The sequence below is a fragment of the Ammospiza nelsoni genome, chromosome 1 (assembly GCF_027579445.1).
Source record: "Ammospiza nelsoni isolate bAmmNel1 chromosome 1, bAmmNel1.pri, whole genome shotgun sequence".
NCBI classification, from domain to species: Eukaryota; Metazoa; Chordata; class Aves; order Passeriformes; family Passerellidae; genus Ammospiza; species Ammospiza nelsoni.
Window position 1 is genome coordinate 42451065 of NC_080633.1, and position 18578 is coordinate 42469642.

At 42.1% G+C, this 18578-nt stretch overlaps 1 protein-coding gene across 1 annotated transcript in view; it reads right to left on the reverse strand.

Moving 5' to 3' along the window:
- TRIM71 (tripartite motif containing 71) overlaps window positions 1-18578 on the reverse strand; it is a 54375-nt gene that overhangs the window by 3186 nt on the left and 32611 nt on the right. The window contains exons 3-4 of the mRNA XM_059487734.1: window positions 9871-10038; window positions 380-514 (exon numbers count right to left, since the gene is read on the reverse strand). Of these exons, the coding sequence (XP_059343717.1) occupies window positions 380-514; window positions 9871-10038 (303 nt within the window). The remainder of the gene's footprint in view (window positions 1-379; window positions 515-9870; window positions 10039-18578) is intronic.

Consider the following 18578-nt stretch of genomic DNA (forward strand, 5'->3'; position numbering starts at 1 on the left):
TCACAGAATTTCTACCAGCCTTTCTAAGAAACAAAAAAGGACAGGATAGGATATACCGTGTTGCTCCTGTTCTTTATGAGGAGTGGATCAGAAAGCCAATTATACTATGTACCTAATTCTAGAGCAGGTATTTTGAATATGTTGTTCGGAGGGGATCCCCTCTGGGGGCAGCTGCGGGGCCAGCAGGGGGAGTGCCCAGCCCGCGTGTGGGGCTGTGCAGCTCCCAGGATCCAGCAGCAAAAACCCCACCAGCAGCTCCAGGTAAGGAAATCTGCAGCTTCCCTCGGATATCAGAATCTGGCTGTGTAGTGGTTTGAGCAATTTTTCAATTTGAAAAGCACCTGTCAGCAGTACAAACCACAAATGTAAGGGTGCATACCTTCCAGAGCAGCTCACACTCCCGCTCCTCCAAGGCCTTCTTGTGTCTAGTGGTCACTACCTTGACTTCAGACTGTACCACCTTCGCTTTCATCTCGACTTGCTCTGCCACAGCCTGGGCCTGCTCAATACTCAGCTGGGGAGAAAAAAGACACACACACTTAGGGCTTGACCAAACCAATTAAAAATACACCAGAGGACTGCTGCTTACATTTCACATTACATGTAAATGTAATTACATTTAATTTTACATTTACATTACATGCAAATGTAGAATTACCTGTCTTCAGGTAAAGGCATAAAGTGACAACTCTTACTTTCTTACTAGGCCTTCTTCACCCATTGCATACACTGCAGCCTAAAATCTCTAAGGATTCTTTAAATACATCTATTACATGGAGTTTACATCTTCATTGTACCTTGCATGCTCACAACAGCACTCAGTGCCCTGTGCAATTGCAGCAAGCAGCTAATGGGGTGAACAAGAGACTTGCACAGAAATTCATACTCATGTTTTCTTCCATGTAGAGAACCCAGCTTTTCCAGCCCCTCAAAATGGTTCCCTGTTGTTGTGTGATGTTCTAGGAAAAAATGACACTGTAGGGAACAGACTGTGTTATCTGTGCATTTGAGCTGCACAGAAATACCCCCAAAAAAGTATGGAGATAATCAGTTTTAAAAGAAAAAACAAAGACCAAATGGTTATCAGTAAAAGTATTCATATAGTTATTCACACCTTGGGTAGAGGTGGGAATTATTTCTAATATAGTAGTATTCGGCAGAATGTGCCCAGGAGCATGTCTCTTCCTCCCCCCCCCCCCCCCCCCCCAAAAAATTAAAAATTGTTTCCTCAAAAAATCTGTCCTAAACTACTCCCAAGTTTCACAAAATATTACAGAAAGGGGCATAAAAACAAAGACTCTGAAGGATCACAGTTCCCAATGGAACACATTCAATAGCAATGGCTAACAACTTTTTCAACCTTTGTCATACAGTGAACCAGCAGATGAACCTGTGACCCTAGAGAGGTTAAAAAGATTGTAACTTATTAGTTACAAAATTCTAGAACAAGATGATGGCCTGTGAAGGTATTCAGCCTAAAAAAGAGGGGGGTTCTTACAAGTATTCACACACTTGAAGGGAGGGCACTGAGAGGGCAGAGCCAGGCTCCTTCCAGTGGTGCCCTGTGACAGGACCAGAGGCAATGGGCACAAATGGAGTCAGAGGCTCCCTCTGAACATTAGGAAACATTTCTTTTTCCTCAGAAATGCAGGCTCATTGAAATCAGCTCAAAAGGAATTTAAAGGCTTTACCATACATTCAGAACTTTCAGGAAGATGCCCTCATTTTAACTGTACTTATGAGGATGAACCAATCTAAGAACACCTGTTGCAACAATGAACTACCCAGTGTGATCCAGCATCATCAGACAGCACACACTGTCATATTTCACTAAATGGTTGTTAGTATTTTTGAACTCTCCATTCAGCATCTAGTTTATGCCAACCACTGGAATGCTAAAACATAAAAACTTAAATATAGTGTTACTTGGACATTTCTCATACCAGGTAAGTTATTTTAGGACACCTAGTCTGAACTAGACTTATTCTTCCAGGTCACATAGGAGATCCTTTTCTGAAAGAAAAAGGAAGACTTAACTTGGCCAGGTGACTGCTCTCTGGAGACAAGCTGAAGACAACCCTGACAAAATCAGACAAGACAACATTTCTATCTTTACTCTAAATAATTCTCCTGCAAACTGTCAGGGGAAAACAGGAGCGCTGCTTGACAGCCCGGTCTGCAGCCCAGGCCTCAGTAAGAGGAACAGGTCTTTGACCTCTCCCTCCTTCATTAACTTCAGTACAGTTTTAACAGGGAATGTCTTCAAACTCACACAGCCTACATACCCCAGTCCCACTGGAGACTGCCCTGCCCTCTGACAAAGCTTCTGGCAGGCAAATTTGACAAAAAAATGAAAATCTCATTACAGTATTTAGCAAAGTAGACACGAAGTCACAACTGGCCATGGATTAAGACTTCATAAAAGCCAGTAGGCTCAGACCCAGCTAAAAGAGGCTACATGTAATACTGTGCCTCTACCACCTCTTTGCCATTCAAATACAGAAGCTGCCCTACAGCAGGGAAAAAGCATGCATTTTTTCTAAAACAGACCTGGATTCCCATCAAGTACAGCAAAACACCTTCCTTCTCTTGCAAAGAGAAAAAGGTATCACCTTGTGAAGTGTCAGGGAAACTATCCACTCATATTCCAATTCTAACAATGATGTCTGTGAAAGCATAAAGATCTTATTTTTGCTTTTTGTACTCAGTACCAATTTAGAACTATGATCCCTATATATGCATCCCTCATACCTTAGGGATAAGAGCAATCCCAACTTCCCTCATTAATCCCCACTAAAACCAGAGTCCACCTTCCAAGAATTCCATCACAGCAGGAGAGGTAGTAATTCCCTGTGGATGCTGGGATCTTTCAGCTACAGGAACCAGTTATGCACAACCAGTTGTCTACCAATTACTCATGTTATCATCTGGATTTATTTTTACTTGCCCAGGTATGAACAGCTCAGATCAGTGGGGGATGCCCAAAATGCTAAGATTCTAGTATCATCCAGGATATTGGTGATGTTTTGGTAAAATTCAAAGGGTTCTGCACTCTGCCCAAAAAAGCTAGAACAGCCAAGGAAGGCTGACCAGCATCAAACATGCAGAGGTATGATGGGGGAACAGCAATAGCAAGTGATCTATATCTGAAGCAAAAGCCAAGAGCATTAAGTACAATTTTTGGGAGACTTCTTCACATGGAAATTCCTTGTTCACTTTGATTACTGTAAGGTGTCAGAGTTCTGCTATGAAAACTCACTCCTGCTGTTCTGCAGGCATTTTCTGTGCGGAACTTGTCTTGGAGAGGTCAACTTTTCAGGAAGCATGTTGAGCAGCAGTGTTTCTTGTTCTGGTCAGACACCACACAATCTTTTTAACAACAAATCATTGTAAAGAAGAACAGCTTTTATCATGCTCTCTCCTCATGGCATGTCAGTTTTTCCAGTGCTAGTGAATTAGATGGTCAATCAGTTCACACACTTGGGAGACAGAAGACAAGGCCTGTGTTTATCCAAGAATTGTGCTGGGTTACTGAATGTGAGATGGAAAACAACTGTTTTGTTTCCTGCTGTTGGCCAATAAAGTAAATAATCTATTTGCAATTGTACCTCTCCACCTCTGGCCTCTCAGGGCTCTAAAGATGGCCAACACCACTCCCCATTCTATTAGACGTCACCAGTGCCTTGTGCTTGTTAAAAACAAGTGAAAACAAGAACAACACTGCTTTGCAGTGTATCTTGTAAACTTCAGGGTTGAAATTGGTACTTCCAATTCCTCAAGAGTAAAACTGAAGTAGCAGCAGTCCTTGTGCAGGTGACATGTTCCAGGGGGCCACCACCCAAGGACACTGCACACAGACCTCCCAGTGAGGCAAACAAACGTGGTTGCATGGACGACAGCAATGCAGACACCCATCACGAGCTGCTGCTACCAGCACATTTCCCTTTGGAGTAAAAGCTGAAGGGCAAAGCTGTATCAGAACCTGGGTGTCTTTTACAAGCTCCCTTTAGGGGGACACCTCTGTGAGCTCCTCTTTATCTACATTTCACCACCTGAGGGAAAACTTGTGATGATCTTGCTCCAGTGGCCACAACAACTGATGGTACAACATGAACCCATGAAGAAACCAACTGCAAGAGCCAGAAGTAGCAGAGTAGCATTACAGAACTTGGCCATGCTTCTGGATGCCTATGCTGACTATAGAGGTGCCCAAATCAAGATTTGCCATTTTGTAGAATGGCAACATTCAGTAATTTTTTGTATTTCCCATCTTCTGTTGAACAGTAGGAGCTACCGCCTCAAGTTACAAAAAAAAAATTATATTATTTCATTTTTACCTAAATATGCCTAAGGGATATTTAATGTTCCAGACTTCCAAGTTTTCACTAGTGTTACTTTGTTATATGAAAAAAAAAAAAAAAATCAGAAGCATAAAATGCTCCAGGAGAAAGAAAAACTGTTACAAAGCTTGTGCTCTGAAGAGCTATGACAGAGGTGCTGATGCCCTCACTGAGTGGTTTCTGCTGTCTGACACTCAAATTAAAGCAGTATGTCCACAGTTATGCCCACCCAGCACACAGTTATTTGAAGAGGCCACCTCAGGTCTCATGAACAGCAGGGTGATCCAGGTGCTGAGCCATGATGTTAGATGACACCAATTTAGTCCAGGAATTTATCCAAGTGGACAAACTGCAGCACCACACACCACAGTGGCAGCACCATGAAATACAGAAAGGCTGCTTATGGTAACTGTACTGCAACTCATCAGTGCTGGCTTGCATGAACATATTTGGAAAAGTCCCTAGGATTTTTTTATTCCATCCATCCAAAGATGGGAGGGAGCTATAATTTTTCAGCCATTAATTCCAACTCTTAGGAATTTTCCTAATCTCAAGTTTTCCAATGAAGGTGCAAACCTCTGGAGAGAAAATTCAAATTCAAAAGCATTTGAACATTTTGGTTCTACTGAGGAATTCTTCAGTATTTGAGGGGTGAATGGACCACAGGTATTGAATAAAGAATATTAAATATACACTTTCCTACCTCAAGTATGGAGGATTTGCAGTTTAACCATTAAGGAATTTAAGAGTAAGTTAACCCTAATCAGAGGGGAACAAACAGCTGAGATGCTTCTTCTCTCACAAACTCCTTTCTGGATTTCAAAAGCACATTAACTACAAAAAAATCCTGAAGGAAACTTTTTGGTATGTCTCAAGTTAGCCCTCTTCCACCAAATGGAAGATGTTCCAGCCATAGGTGGTTTGTCTTCAGTTCCTTAAGGCACAAAAAGATACGGTGGGTTTGTTTCACTAAACTTTTCCAGTTACTTATCACTGAGCCATGCAGGATAAAACAAGCAGGACAAAACAGTTGGCTTTCTCCAGCATCAAGAACTTGGTGTTCTTACAGTAGAAAAATTAACTGGAAGATCCTACACAATTGCAGTGAAAGTACCATGATTTGCAGGAATACCGGTGCAGCTATAGCACAAACCACAGTAGCTGGACCAATTTAAAGGTTTCAGTCTAATGTGTGTAAAACACTACAACATCCTCACTTGAAGTTCCTCTCACAAAGATAATTTTAAAAGAAGCTTTGATGGAGGGAGGGCTAGAGGCCAGGTTAATTCATGCCAGATACAACTAAGTCATTTTGGTTTGTGCTGCAAGAACAGACTTTTTGCCTACAGTTTTAGGCAGAACAGTAGTTTGGACAGTGACACATGTCAAATCCATCTTCCCCAGTAACCATCTGCTCATATGCTGCACTGAGGAACTCACTGAAATACCACACAAAACAGAGACTAAAAGTACAAAGAAATTCAGCCTCTTGATACAAATCCCAGCTTTAGAAAGGCACAATTGACTCCATTTTGTTGCCAAAGCTTCATTTCAGATTCTCAAACCTGCAAGCCTGACTTCAAAGCCACGCACAAGGCTGCCTGAGCTAACTCAATGTGACAACCCCAAAGAGATCCCTTGCAGCACAGCAGTGCCATCCTTCTCAGGTATCGACCTCCCAGCACACACATCCATATGGCAGCCCACAGGGAAGCTCCCACCCAAGGGCAGAGGCTCAAGGCAACAGATCAGCTTCCTCCTCTGGCCAGCTGAGTTTCTTACAGAACCCCCTCACCCCCTGTAAAGGTGTTAATCTATTTCATACCACTTCCCCCACAAATTTGGGAGGGAAGCTCCTAAGCCTTTCATGACAGATAAGAGCAGCTCCTGCTATGTTCTGCACACGGCCAGTCTCACCAGGCAGTGAGACGCTGAGCACCAGTCAAGCACTCCAGCAAAAACAATTATAGGCTCAGCTAAGAAAGAATTTATTTTGTTTTTGAATAAACCCACTTTTTAAGACATCTGAGCTGAACAGATTAAAATGTACTTTGACATGTTCACCTGGAAATTGACCCCAAATGAACATGAGCACTCAGCGCTTTACTGTTACGCAAGTGCATTAGATTACATGGATACATCCATACATATATATACAGTTACACACGTATAGATGTATTTTAAGAAGGTGACATTTTGAAGAAGCCATCTATCTTTCACCATAACAGATTTACGTTCAGTTTGTGACCTAGTCCTTGGAAAAAATTCTGAAAGAAGACAGCTAAGTGTGCACTTTTGTGAAGTAAAACAAGGCAGCGGGACACGCTCCCCACATACAGAAAAGCAGCAGCCCTGATTCCTCCCACACCATTTATCCAGCATCAACTTTGGCTTTCATATCACCCTGTGAATCAATCTGAGTCTCTGAAAAGGCTGGAAAAGTATCCCAGCTAGGAGTATAGCTTTCTGCTGAAATAAGAAAAGAGTCCTACCAGCACCCCAGCTGGATGTTGCTGCTTCATTCCCTGGCACCATCAACAGTCCTTGCAGCACTGCAGCCAACCAGCCAGGGGGCTGACCCAGCCAAAAAGTAAAGCCACAGAAAAGCTACCCTTTCAGCTGGATCAGTTCATCACACAGGCACAAGTTCTCAAGTTAGAGACAGGCTCAGGAATGCAGGCCAGGACCATCACAGCACAAGGAAGCATGGAAGGCTTTCCACTGCTGCAGAAATTATCACCAAGGGGGGACAAAAGCAAGCCTCCTGCTCTTTCTTACAGAGGACTTCAACTTCCTTGAACAGGGATGTTTGGACTCTTCTGGAGTGACAGGCTACATCAGGCTTCAGTGGATCAAGAGGTTGAAATGTATCCCAACTCACAGCATTTTTTTTAAAGTCTGAAAAACAATCTTTCCTCCACAGCCACAGGAAGAGCTTAAATAAACATTTCTTCCTAAAAGCCTTCAACTTTGCTTAACCAGATACTCTCCAGCCAGTTGACTCATGGCTTGATTTCCTCTCTCCTGCAACGCTGCCATTCAAATTCCACCTTTTCCCATTTACTCTCAACTACCCCTCCTCATCCATCCTCAACCTCTCCTGTCAGGGGAGCTATCACTTTCAGAGCCTATTAATAAAGAGTTTATGGTACAGCAGTATGTATCAGTCCCACTAAGAAGTGTTACTACAACGTATTACTTTTCAAGCCTCTCAGAGCTCCAGTCTTATGTCCCTCCATATCACAGCTTGTACTTGCATTTAATTCTCTGTTGGCTATTTCCATACTTTTAAGAAAACCACTCAAGCCAATTTATTTTAATTTAGAGACTACTTATTTTAGCATTTGTTTTGAATTCATGCTGACACACTGTCTCCTCCCTAGGATAAACATACAGCTGCACAGCCATATTGTCCCAAGAATAAAGAGAGCTGTGCTCCATGAAAACTTTGAGTTGAGCACCTCTGCTTTTAACAGCATCACATGCTCTTCTGGTTGCTGCTGATGTTGCTTCAGGAGCAGCTGGCTTGGGCTGAACAATTTTCCCATTCCTGCACACACAGATTTTCACCCTCTTAACTTAATCACTGATTTGTCTGCTCACTACTCTTCTTTTTTGCAGTGGTCCAGATTAAGAACCCCACAAAACTAATGAAACAACTCAGCTCTTGAGAACATGGTTCATTTTACAGATCTTTACACAAGCTGCTCAACTAATACTTCCACGACAGCCTCTTAAGCTGGATGGGCTACAGCCAGACCTGGGCAAAGCTGCATGAGCGAAGTTCAGTAGAGGTAGAGTTGCTTGTTCAACTCACATGAGCATAGCCAGTACCAAGAAACTTTTACCTGCACCATCAAGCAACAATCAGCCCACCACAATGGCAGGAGCCTTCAGCATGAAAGGCAGAAAGACATAAGGGAGGAATGAGCAAAGTAAACTCAGTTGGAAGAAAATCAGGCACAAAAGCATTTATGCAATAGTAGCAGAGTGGTGCTCCATGATCTCCTGCTAGTTTCTACTCTAAAACACAGTCCTTAGATGATTTAGCTGTACCAGTCAGATGATTAAGAGCCCTGCAGGTCAAAAGCAATTATTTAATTACTAAATGGCAAGCCCTTGTCTAGGACAGCCTGGAGAAATTCAGTGATGGTCTTTAAACTAGTATAATTCCTTCCTTCTTGTCATTTTGGGGATGTGTAAAGCATTTCAGTATGGATACTGCTGAAGAGCTTTACAACCTAGTTTAAAACAAATCTTGGAAGATGCTATGCTTTACAGGATCCTGACTGAAGCTGGAATTTAAAGTTAGGCATCCAGCTCCAAAAACTCGTTTACTGTGCCAGTGTAACAAGTTAACATCACAAGCTGAAGGAAAATGTCAACAACTGATTACTATCTATAGCAACATAAACTATTGTTCCACTGGTGCAAAGACTTAATGAGAGACTAATTAGTTGCTCTTGTCTCACAGAACAAGCTTAATTCCTTCATTTACTAGAAACAAGCAGCAAAGGGAGGGCAATGAGCTTTGGGTTATTTTAATTATTGTTTGTACCTTGCATGTGCCAGGAAAGCCCACCCAATTTGAAAAGTAAGTTACCTGCCTATCCATGACATTCTACAGAAGTTTACTCAAGAAAGAAATAAAATCTTAGTAGTTAAAGCATATAAAGTATATAGTATTGAGTTTTGTACCCAACTCAAATTTAGGACATGACACTAACAAAACTACATGGCAGCAGGTGTGGAGTGAAGCTTCCCACTTCCCCTCCAAAGTCTCCCTATAGACCAAACTACTACTAATATAATATCAAAGTTACCACTGGGTATTACTCAGCAAAAGTAATTATCTACATATCACTGCAGTTTAACTCCCCATGAAAATTCCTTGTCTAGTTTGAAGCACTGTGCTACCTTCTCTCCAGCCCTTGCCAGGTATTTGTATTTGCACTACAAAACACAGCTGAGGGAGAGCACAGTAACAGGCAGAGTGTGCCTCTGTGTGTGCAGAGCAATCCTCACATGGAGATAGCTCTGGATCCTCTGCACATGCAGGTTAAGGAATTTCACACTAATCCAGCAGCTGATTAGTATTTTGTATTTGGTGGCAACACTGAAGACATAACAAGAGTCAAAGGTAGGCAGAGTGCTAGAAGCTATAGAGGCAGGAAAATGCTCAAAGAAAGTCTGATTTGTAAAAACAAAACCAGGTTTGGCACTGCCACATAAGATCTGAGCTTTCTTGAAACGCTTCACACTCCAGTGCATTTGTACAGAGCTTCATATATATTGTGATTTACATGACAGGATTATGCTGCAAGAATGCAAAACTCATATAACAGCACTTTATTTTCAGCTCCACTGCCACTTCTGTCAGAGATCTGAGAAAACAGAAGGGGTGAGAAGACTGACAGCAGAAGCAGAGAGCTTTTTGCCTTGACACCTTGCCCTGTAACAGACAAGCTGGATGGGAGAGGGGGGAGAGGAGGGAGGGGGAAATAAAGTACTCAAATTGGGAGTATCTTACTTGAATAGCCTGTCGTCCTTGCTGAGCATCTGCCAGGAGCTGAATGGTGAGAGTCCTGGAGTCCTGTAGGGCGTCTTGGAGGTAGATAAAGCTGTGACCCACATGTCGTCCCATGGTACATTCCCGACATATGGGGACAGAACAGGTATCACAGTAGAAATGCAGTACCTGCAAGAAGGGGGGAAAAAATTCTCATTACATAAAGAAGAAATTAAAAGAAAACAGAGCCAGGATGTGTTAAAAAAAATTAAAAATCCAAAAGCTCAACTATAAAGGAGATGGTTAGAGGCAGTAGCAAAAGGCAAGGACTTCACAATAGTTTCTCCGCAGAGGAAGAGCTATCCCCTTCCCAGTAAACTCCAAACCATGCCCTAACAGTTAGATGGAAGTGTCATTGTTTTCTTTGCAATACAATACTAGGAAGAGTGTCCACATCAGCTCCTCTTAAGAGCGGAAGCCATCTGCCAACACTTACAGACTGGAGATGGCATCTATGGCAAGTTTCAGGTGAAGACTTTTCCCGAAAATGCAAACACCAAATTCTCTTAAGAGGCCATTCAATAATCGATACACTGGAGAGCTGCAACAGCAGCACACCCACTGCTCACAAGGGGAAAACCAACCATGCATGCCAAGAACCATCCTCTCTTTTCAAAATATGCAAATCCCTTATGTTCAGGACAGCAACAATATTGGGGAAAACTCCCCCCTGCCACTTCCATCAACAAAGCAAAAATCCTTTGCTATGACAGTGTTTTCTATGCTAGTGATGCTTCAAGATGCTTGAGTTGGAAAACAAGACTGGAACTTTATCATGCCCATCAGAGCATTTGAATGCTGCAGTGACCTGTGGGTAACCACTAAATCCCTGTTCTGTTCACAAAGCACTCCCAAACCCTATATTCAAATCACAACTTAGACCAAGATGCTAGCCTAGAAAGCTGGATCCATTCATCAGCTGTAGCTGCTCCCATTCCATCCAGTAGAGGGAAGTAGCATACAGAAATAGAAACTTCCATGGAAGCCTGTCTTAGAGAGAAGCAGAAACCAGCTCTCAAGTTTTTATTTCCAAAGATGCACATGAAGGAGCACAACACTCCAACACAAAGTTCTGTATTCAAGTCTTGCTCTTAACTACACACACTATTTTTCTTAGACTGTAATAACAGAAAATCTGTATTACCATGGAACAGTACAATGGCACGAGGTTTCATACTACAAACAACTTTTCCATCACCAGATATTTGAAGCCCACCTCAGAGAAAGGAGCAGGAGCAGAACAAAGACTGGACAAGTGTTTGATATGCCTGTCTTCTCCCAGCTGTCATCCAGCCATTCCCACTCCAGCTAACAGCTCGTGACATGGGGCGCATTACATCCCCCTCTCCCTTCTCCCTCAAAAGCAAGGGAAGGACAGGACAGGTGATTCCTCCCTTGGATTGCCTGGGCTGCATAAAGTGACATTTTAAGCTCCTACAAGCGCAACAGCTGAAGTGGTACATGGATTAATTTCTCAAAGGGGTATGTGTGTGTTCGTGTGCACATGTCAGATTTTACTAAAACCTGCCCTTCTTTTTCTGAAATTAGGTTTTGCTGTAGGGAAACTGGAACAGACTTACGTTTGCTTCTGTTTAAACATTAAATCCTCAAGCAGTGTCTCAGATTCCCACTTTTCCAAGTAAAAAAATGCCTTAGGTCTGAAATGCATTGTTCAAACACATCATCTTCCTTAACTAGAGGGATCCTTGTCCTTACACTGTGGTTGTCTAAATATGTATACCATGTCCACTTACACATGAAGTTCTGTAATTTTTCTGCTGAAATTACAGGGAATGTTTATTACATGCTCCTGAATAACTCCACTTAAACAACTGAGAAGTTGAGGGAGAATGAAAACCAAGACAAGGTATCAAGTTAAGTCATATGAATCTGATATACTTTAAAAACATACAGCAGGGATTTGGGGCCTCACTCAAGCAGAGCAGCTGAAAAGAAAATGGTGACCATATGAACAGAAGACCAGAAGCAAGTTAAATCTATTACTAGTCCTACACAATAGCCAATACCAGGAGCAAAAGTTCAGTCCTCTCCTGCTGCAAGGTAACAGCATCCACTGGTAAAAGAGTCATCCAGCTGTTCAAGCCAAAGAAAAAAAAAAACAAGCTTAAACTGTTTAGTTGCCTCTTGCCACCCACCAAAATGTGGTGGGAAACATCACTCCTGAATTTTGAATGAAGAGTGACAAGAGCCATATTCTCATTTAGGAAATGGGCAGATTACACAGGACATGGCAGGGGAAGGTCTTGGGTATATATATTATTATATAGAGTCATTGATAAGGCCTTATTTATTTCTTAGTCAAGGAAATAAAACAAAAAAGGTCAAAACAAGACAGATTAAAAATGGAGAGCAAAAGAGTTAGCAAGCTGGGGCAAAAACAAGTAGATATGCTGGTCTGATCTCCATCACTACACTTTTTCCCCTTATGTACACAGAGGGGAAAATCACAAATGCACAACCCCTAGTGCTCTCCGTAGGGAGGGGAGCTAGCCAGATAGGCACCAGAAGAGCACTGAAGGAGTCAGGCTTCAAAGTGAACTAGCAACTCCCCAGAAACTCCTTTCTGGGCAAAAAGACTCTGAGAGAAGCCCCAAACTAGGCAGGGGTACGAGGAAGGGCAAGTCTCCTCCCACAGCCACTGTCACACACACTTGTCAGGGGCACCCAGCAGGCTGCACATCAGCTCTACCAGCAAAGGGGGGCACGCTCCCAGAGAACAAACCTGGGAAATCTCTGGCTGTGCCGGGCACAACAGCGAGGGAGCTGGTGCCAGCTGGGCTGCTGGGGCGTGGGCACAGCATCCAACTTGCCTGTGCTTGCAGCCACTGCCAGGAGTTTATTGTTAAGCTCAAGCCTGCTCACATCCCAGTCCCTAGGTCATGGCCACAAAGGTCACGTACTGCTAGATTAAGTTTCTATGCTGGTTCTAAATAGAGGGGGGTGGGGGGAAACAGAGCTCCCCTTTCCCCCATCCCCCAAACAACCAACTCCCTGGAAAAAAAGAAAAAAAAAAAAAGGAAAAAAAAGATACTCATGCTGAGGATAGGTGTAGGACAATGCACAGCTGTGTTCTCAGTTCAGAACTGACACACACACAGAGCACCCAAAGCAGTTCCAGTTCCAGCAATGTGAGACGGCCTCCCCACATTTCAGGTCTCTGCTACTGCAGCACTGCAATGCTCCTCAGGGACAAACAGTCCTGCTCCTCACAGGGCAAATAACAACACTGATCCTGAAGGGTGGATGGGCAGAAGTAGCACGAGGGAAGAGCCAGACTAAATCTTCCTTAGTGGACATCAGCTTACACTCAGGGGGAAAAAAAAAATACACACCACTCCAAAAAAAAAAAAAAAAAAAAAAAAAAACCCCACCAAAACAGTATTTATAGGAAAGTCCTAAAAATTTTTCCCCCTCACTATCTGAAGAGGCAGAGATTATACAGCCAAAAGATCCATCAAGCTGTAAATCAACTATTGTCCTGTTAATTTCACTATTTACCCAAACATAGGAAAAACTGGTTTATAAGCAAACACCTTCAAACATTGCGGGTTTTTCCAAACCACGTGAATGCTCTGATGGGCAGCAAGGAAAGAAGTATGAAAGTAGAGACATTTCTCCTTTCAAAGAAATTTATAATCTGTGTAAATGGCATTTAATGAATTGTTTCTTTCTGTAGTAATTATTAAGTAATTAAGTAAAATTAACATTTTAAAGGTTAAAACTGGTGCCCTACAACACCCTATCCAAGTATGGAGAAAAAGATTAATAAGCAAGTTTAGGAGTTTTTATTCCTTTTTTTTTTCAAACTGTTCTGCTCAATTAATTAGTATTTTAGAATTTCCATCAGTAATAAGTGAAGAGAGAAATCAGAAGGAAGAGGGGACTAGTTTTAGAGATAGTTAAAAGTGATTTATTTTAAAATAAATCAGCTATGGGTTGATTATTTCCCAAACAGGAAATATTTCCTGAATTGGTGGCATACAATTTTAGACACAAAACAATAAAGGGAGCCTACTTCAATTTAAACAGAATCAGTGAACCATGTTACAGGGCTATTCATCTTTTACAGCCACAGCAGCCCAAGAAATACAACAGCAAGGCCATAAATGTGATTGCTTCAGGAAAGGCTGTACAGTGCACCGTAAAAACATTTTACAACAGCAGGAATTCCTGGGTGTCGCTCTCCCCATTTTTTGGTCCATCTGCTTTCAAAGGGGGCAGGGGGATGGGCGGAGATGTTGTTAAACGTCCCCCGGGACTGCACAGCAATCAATCATCATCTGATGAATGGCCACTAAAGTTAAACCCTGACCCCACTCCACAATTCCCACACCAGCCCTTCTCTCCTTACTGCTGACCAGCTTCCAGCGCGCCCCCCCACCTCCCAGCCCTCACCAAAATTTCCCAAATACCAAGCCCAGACAAAAGCAATGGAATGTAGTAGGCACCATGACAGAGGAGAATTCAGCAGGAACAGCATCTGAGGAGGCTTATCCTTACACTGTGTTTAAATAAATGTTCTTTCGGCAATACTCTCGGTGCCCTTCTCCTCCCAGCTTGCAAACACTTCACTTCTCTCATTTTCAGAGCACATGTGCATGCAAATGGACAACAAAGCACAGAGAATCTAATCACACAAAAAATTTTGTTTTCTGTCATGACATTTCAGTACCTTGCAAGGATTTTATTTAAGCCTACAGTGTTAGGAATTTGTACAAAGCAGCAACATATAAGGCCACATTGTTTTTAAAATGCAAGTCTGCTCTAAAAATCTACCCTTAACCAACCAATCTTAACCAACAATAAAAGAAGTCTACAGACAAAACAGTAGCCTCCTGGTTTCCAATTTTGGAAAAGTTTCAGTATGGCACTTGTAAATTAACTTAAGTTGATTTTTATGATTAAAAAAAATCTTACTATAGTCAGTTTAAAGTTTTCCACTACTAAAGGTGTTTTATTATCAAGCTCCCTTGACAGTACCTCCAATACCAGTGGCTTTGTTAGGCAGTGTGTAAGGCTTAGATGACCGAGTTTAGTATAAAGCAATTTTCTAAGGAATGCACTGTGGGGTTGATTTTTTTCTTTTTTTTTTTCTTTTTCTTTTTTTTGTTTCTCTCTCTCCCTGAAAAAAAAGCTGCTTCCCTGAATACAGCAATTTATCTTTTTGTTTTAACAGTATTTAAATGAACTAGTCCTCCTGAGTGGTGTAGAGTTTGATACAGATAATTGTTGCAAGTTTAAGCAAAAATAGGTAATATTTTTACTTTGTAGGAAACTGGTCCTTAGTTTCCACCTCAATGGCAATTTGTGACAATTAACTTGATTCACACCATGACTAAAGTAGTATTTTAGGAACCTTAATTTGAAATTTGAGTGCTAAATATAAAGACTGAAGACATGGGCAAGTCACATGATACACATCAGAACGACAAGGTATTTCCCAGTATACCTTAAACATCTGGCATTCAGAGATACCAGTTGATGATCTAATCGCTCCTAGAACCTGTATTTTAACTTGATGCTCTGGTGTAGAAGAGACTGGCTTTGAACACCAATCTTCCTCTCTGCATACAGTGGCAATAGGAAATTGCACACCAACTCCAGAAGGTCTCCACAGCAGATAAGAGTTAATTCTTGAACTTAGCCCGATATTCTAATAACGAAATTTCCACAAAAGCATGGGCACTTTGAAGTGTTACAGCCCTATCCTACACAGGGCATGCAGCATGCACCAAGTGGCAATAGTGAATTCAATAGTGAATTCACTGTTACCTTCCTTTGCCACTTGGATGAACAGAGGTAGGTTTTGCTCCATTTGAAATTCAACTTTGCTCCATTTAGAGATGGAAGAGGATCATTCAGCCCTTTTGTTAAATTCACCTTGATTTCCTTACCCCACCTGGAATAATAAAAGCCCAGCCAACAGATGACTTGGCTCATGCAAGTCTGTTTATAGGAAATAAAGCTGTAATCCCACACGCTTTTTTTCCAGCACTAGTGTTAATACCCTTCTTTCCCTAGATGCTCCAGCGGGTTCTGTTCCTTATTTCTCAGCCACATAGGTATCTCTTGGCCTAGCACATGAAGGGGAAGGAAGCTCACAAATAAAACCCCGAATGTGAAACCACACACAGCCCAAGGCTGCCACTTCACTCCGCAGTTAAACTGACAACTACTCTGTGAGGAAGCCCTAAATCAACCCTGCCTTGCTTCTATCTCCCTCCCTTCACTGATCCTGTCTCAGTGAAAAAGATCTGGCTATCTTTACAAAAAGCATAAAATTCATTTTTGAATAAACTATTTTTATCAGCTGAGCCCGCGATCAGAAGATCAGTAGGACCAGCACGATGAAGGGGGAAGAACCCATAATTAAGGGCATAGAGACATTTGATGACAATTATCTGGTACCTTGCCAACCTCACAGCTGGAAATCAGTGTAAATCTTCCCGTCTCAAGCTCTAACTGGAAGAGAACAGTATCTAACTGGAGTGGAGTTAAACAGGCTGGTAAATCAAACAGACTACTATACTCTTAAAATTCCTAATGTTTACCTTCTTCAGTCCTCCTGTGATGTCATGAAGCCAGTAAAAACAGCTACACATTTTAGAGTGGTGACAGCACTGAGTCAGTCAAACCATCCAGGTTAAAAGCAAAGTTTTTTGAAAGAGGCACAGCCACATTAATCACGTTTAGAACACCCAGTAGGTATTAACAGCCAGCTGGGAGTGGAGCAGAGACCATTTAAATTGCCTTTGCCAACACAAACAGCATTTGCAAATTTAAATGGATTTGGGGTAGAAGTGACAATCAAGTTCCACTTCACTCTGATCACTGAAATGGTGTGACAACAGGCTGCCAACCGGGCCAGGAGACAGGAAGTCACACCTTTGACAAAGCTGTTTTGAGGATCTGCTGGCTCCAGCCTACTATGAAATTGCATTCTCTGTGTTTTAAGTTAAAATCTTATAAATGAAGCTTCATGTGATGATTGCAGCTTCTGGTTGTAGGCACTCGCCTGGCACTGCAGCTTTCCAAGCAATTCCCTTTCCATACATTTCTCTTGCACTAAGCCCCCATTGATCCACTCTGATTGTGGAGGGAGCGCCACACCAGGCACAGATGGACTTTGGCTATCTATCTCATCAGCTAACTTTCTAAAAGCTCTTGGGTGCAAGGTAACTCAGTCAGCTGATCTAACTCACTGCCCCAGAGATTCCAGTTATTGATGGACTGGAAAGGGCATCTTGCTTCCAACTTAAATCACTGGTCCAATATTTCCTAAATAGGGATAAGCAAGGCTTAATACTATTTTTAATGTTAAGACTGAAGCGATGCAGGGATAATTATCCCATAGCAGACTATTGTTTAATTATTACATAATGGCAAGTTGACATTCAGCACTTTTCTTTAAATATGTTGGAGTAAAAAACAAACAAACAAACCACTATTTTGTTTTTAAAAAGTCACAACATCTGTTTCAACAGTGAAGCAGGTAACATAGCCAGTCTAGGGAAAGATGCAATGGTATCAGTAGCTAGTAGATTACTCAGTCCAAGATAAGTCACAGCTCTTTCACGGATTTCAATAGGGGAGACCAGCCTGTGCTTCAACATGCAACTCATTAGCTGTTTAAATGCAGCTTCTGTGCCAAATCTGCATGACATGAGTAGCAGCAGGGTGGTCTTGGCACACAGGGGACAGTGGGTGGATCTAAATATTCAACAGTTCAAGCATGCAAGCTAATAGCCTGCTGTGGTAGCTGACAGAGTGGGTCAGGACACAGTTCTACTTTCAAGCCCATCTGTCCAAGGCACTGCTCTGAGTCCCTGCAAATCTTCCACTCAAGAGTCAGGAAATTCTTCAGCATTCTGAAAACCAGAGTGTCTTCAAGTTCTGATCCAAAGCTTGGCCATGATTTCAGCAATGCTGTAAACAGCAACAGGTTTACAACTTCTTCACTGTTGCATAAGGTGTTTTGTATTTTAGAGAGAACCAAATGTTAACATCCCTACGAACTCCTCATGTAAGATGCTCTCTCCTTTCCTGCACAGCTCAGTGTAAGAGCTTGTGAAAATTTTCCTTCTCTGCACAGAAAGGGTTGGATAAGAGTCACAGTGCACACAAGGCTCCTGCGCCATCTCTGTGACTGTCATCAGTACAGGCCTCACCTCTCAAAATCCATTTTCCTCAAACCTGTGCTGTTCCCACACCACTGCAGAGAGCACTTTCTCTGTTCAGGTCCTTGGCAACTGTTGATCTTCACATGGAAATATGACAGCAAGGACCCCATTCTATGTCTTGCAAACAAAAAGTTTTTGTCTCTTAAAATACGAGAGACAATCCTTGTTCTTTTTGTGATTCGATGGGGGAAGGGAGCAGGAAGAAAGTCAAACAACCCTAAAGTTCCCATATTTCACTCAAGGGCAGCTAGTCCTCATGGTGAAGACAAACCAATGAGAAACAACATGTTAAACAGATGGGTTGTGTGCAGTTTGACAGACAGACTTCCCTGATCCCAACACAAACAGGTCTTGAGTAGGATTGATTTTCTTATACAGCTAGTCTCTAGTCAATCCTCCACTAACTAACAAAATTCACTTTAATGCAACTGATTCCCATTTATAAGCCCTGGGGGGTCAGAAAGCCTA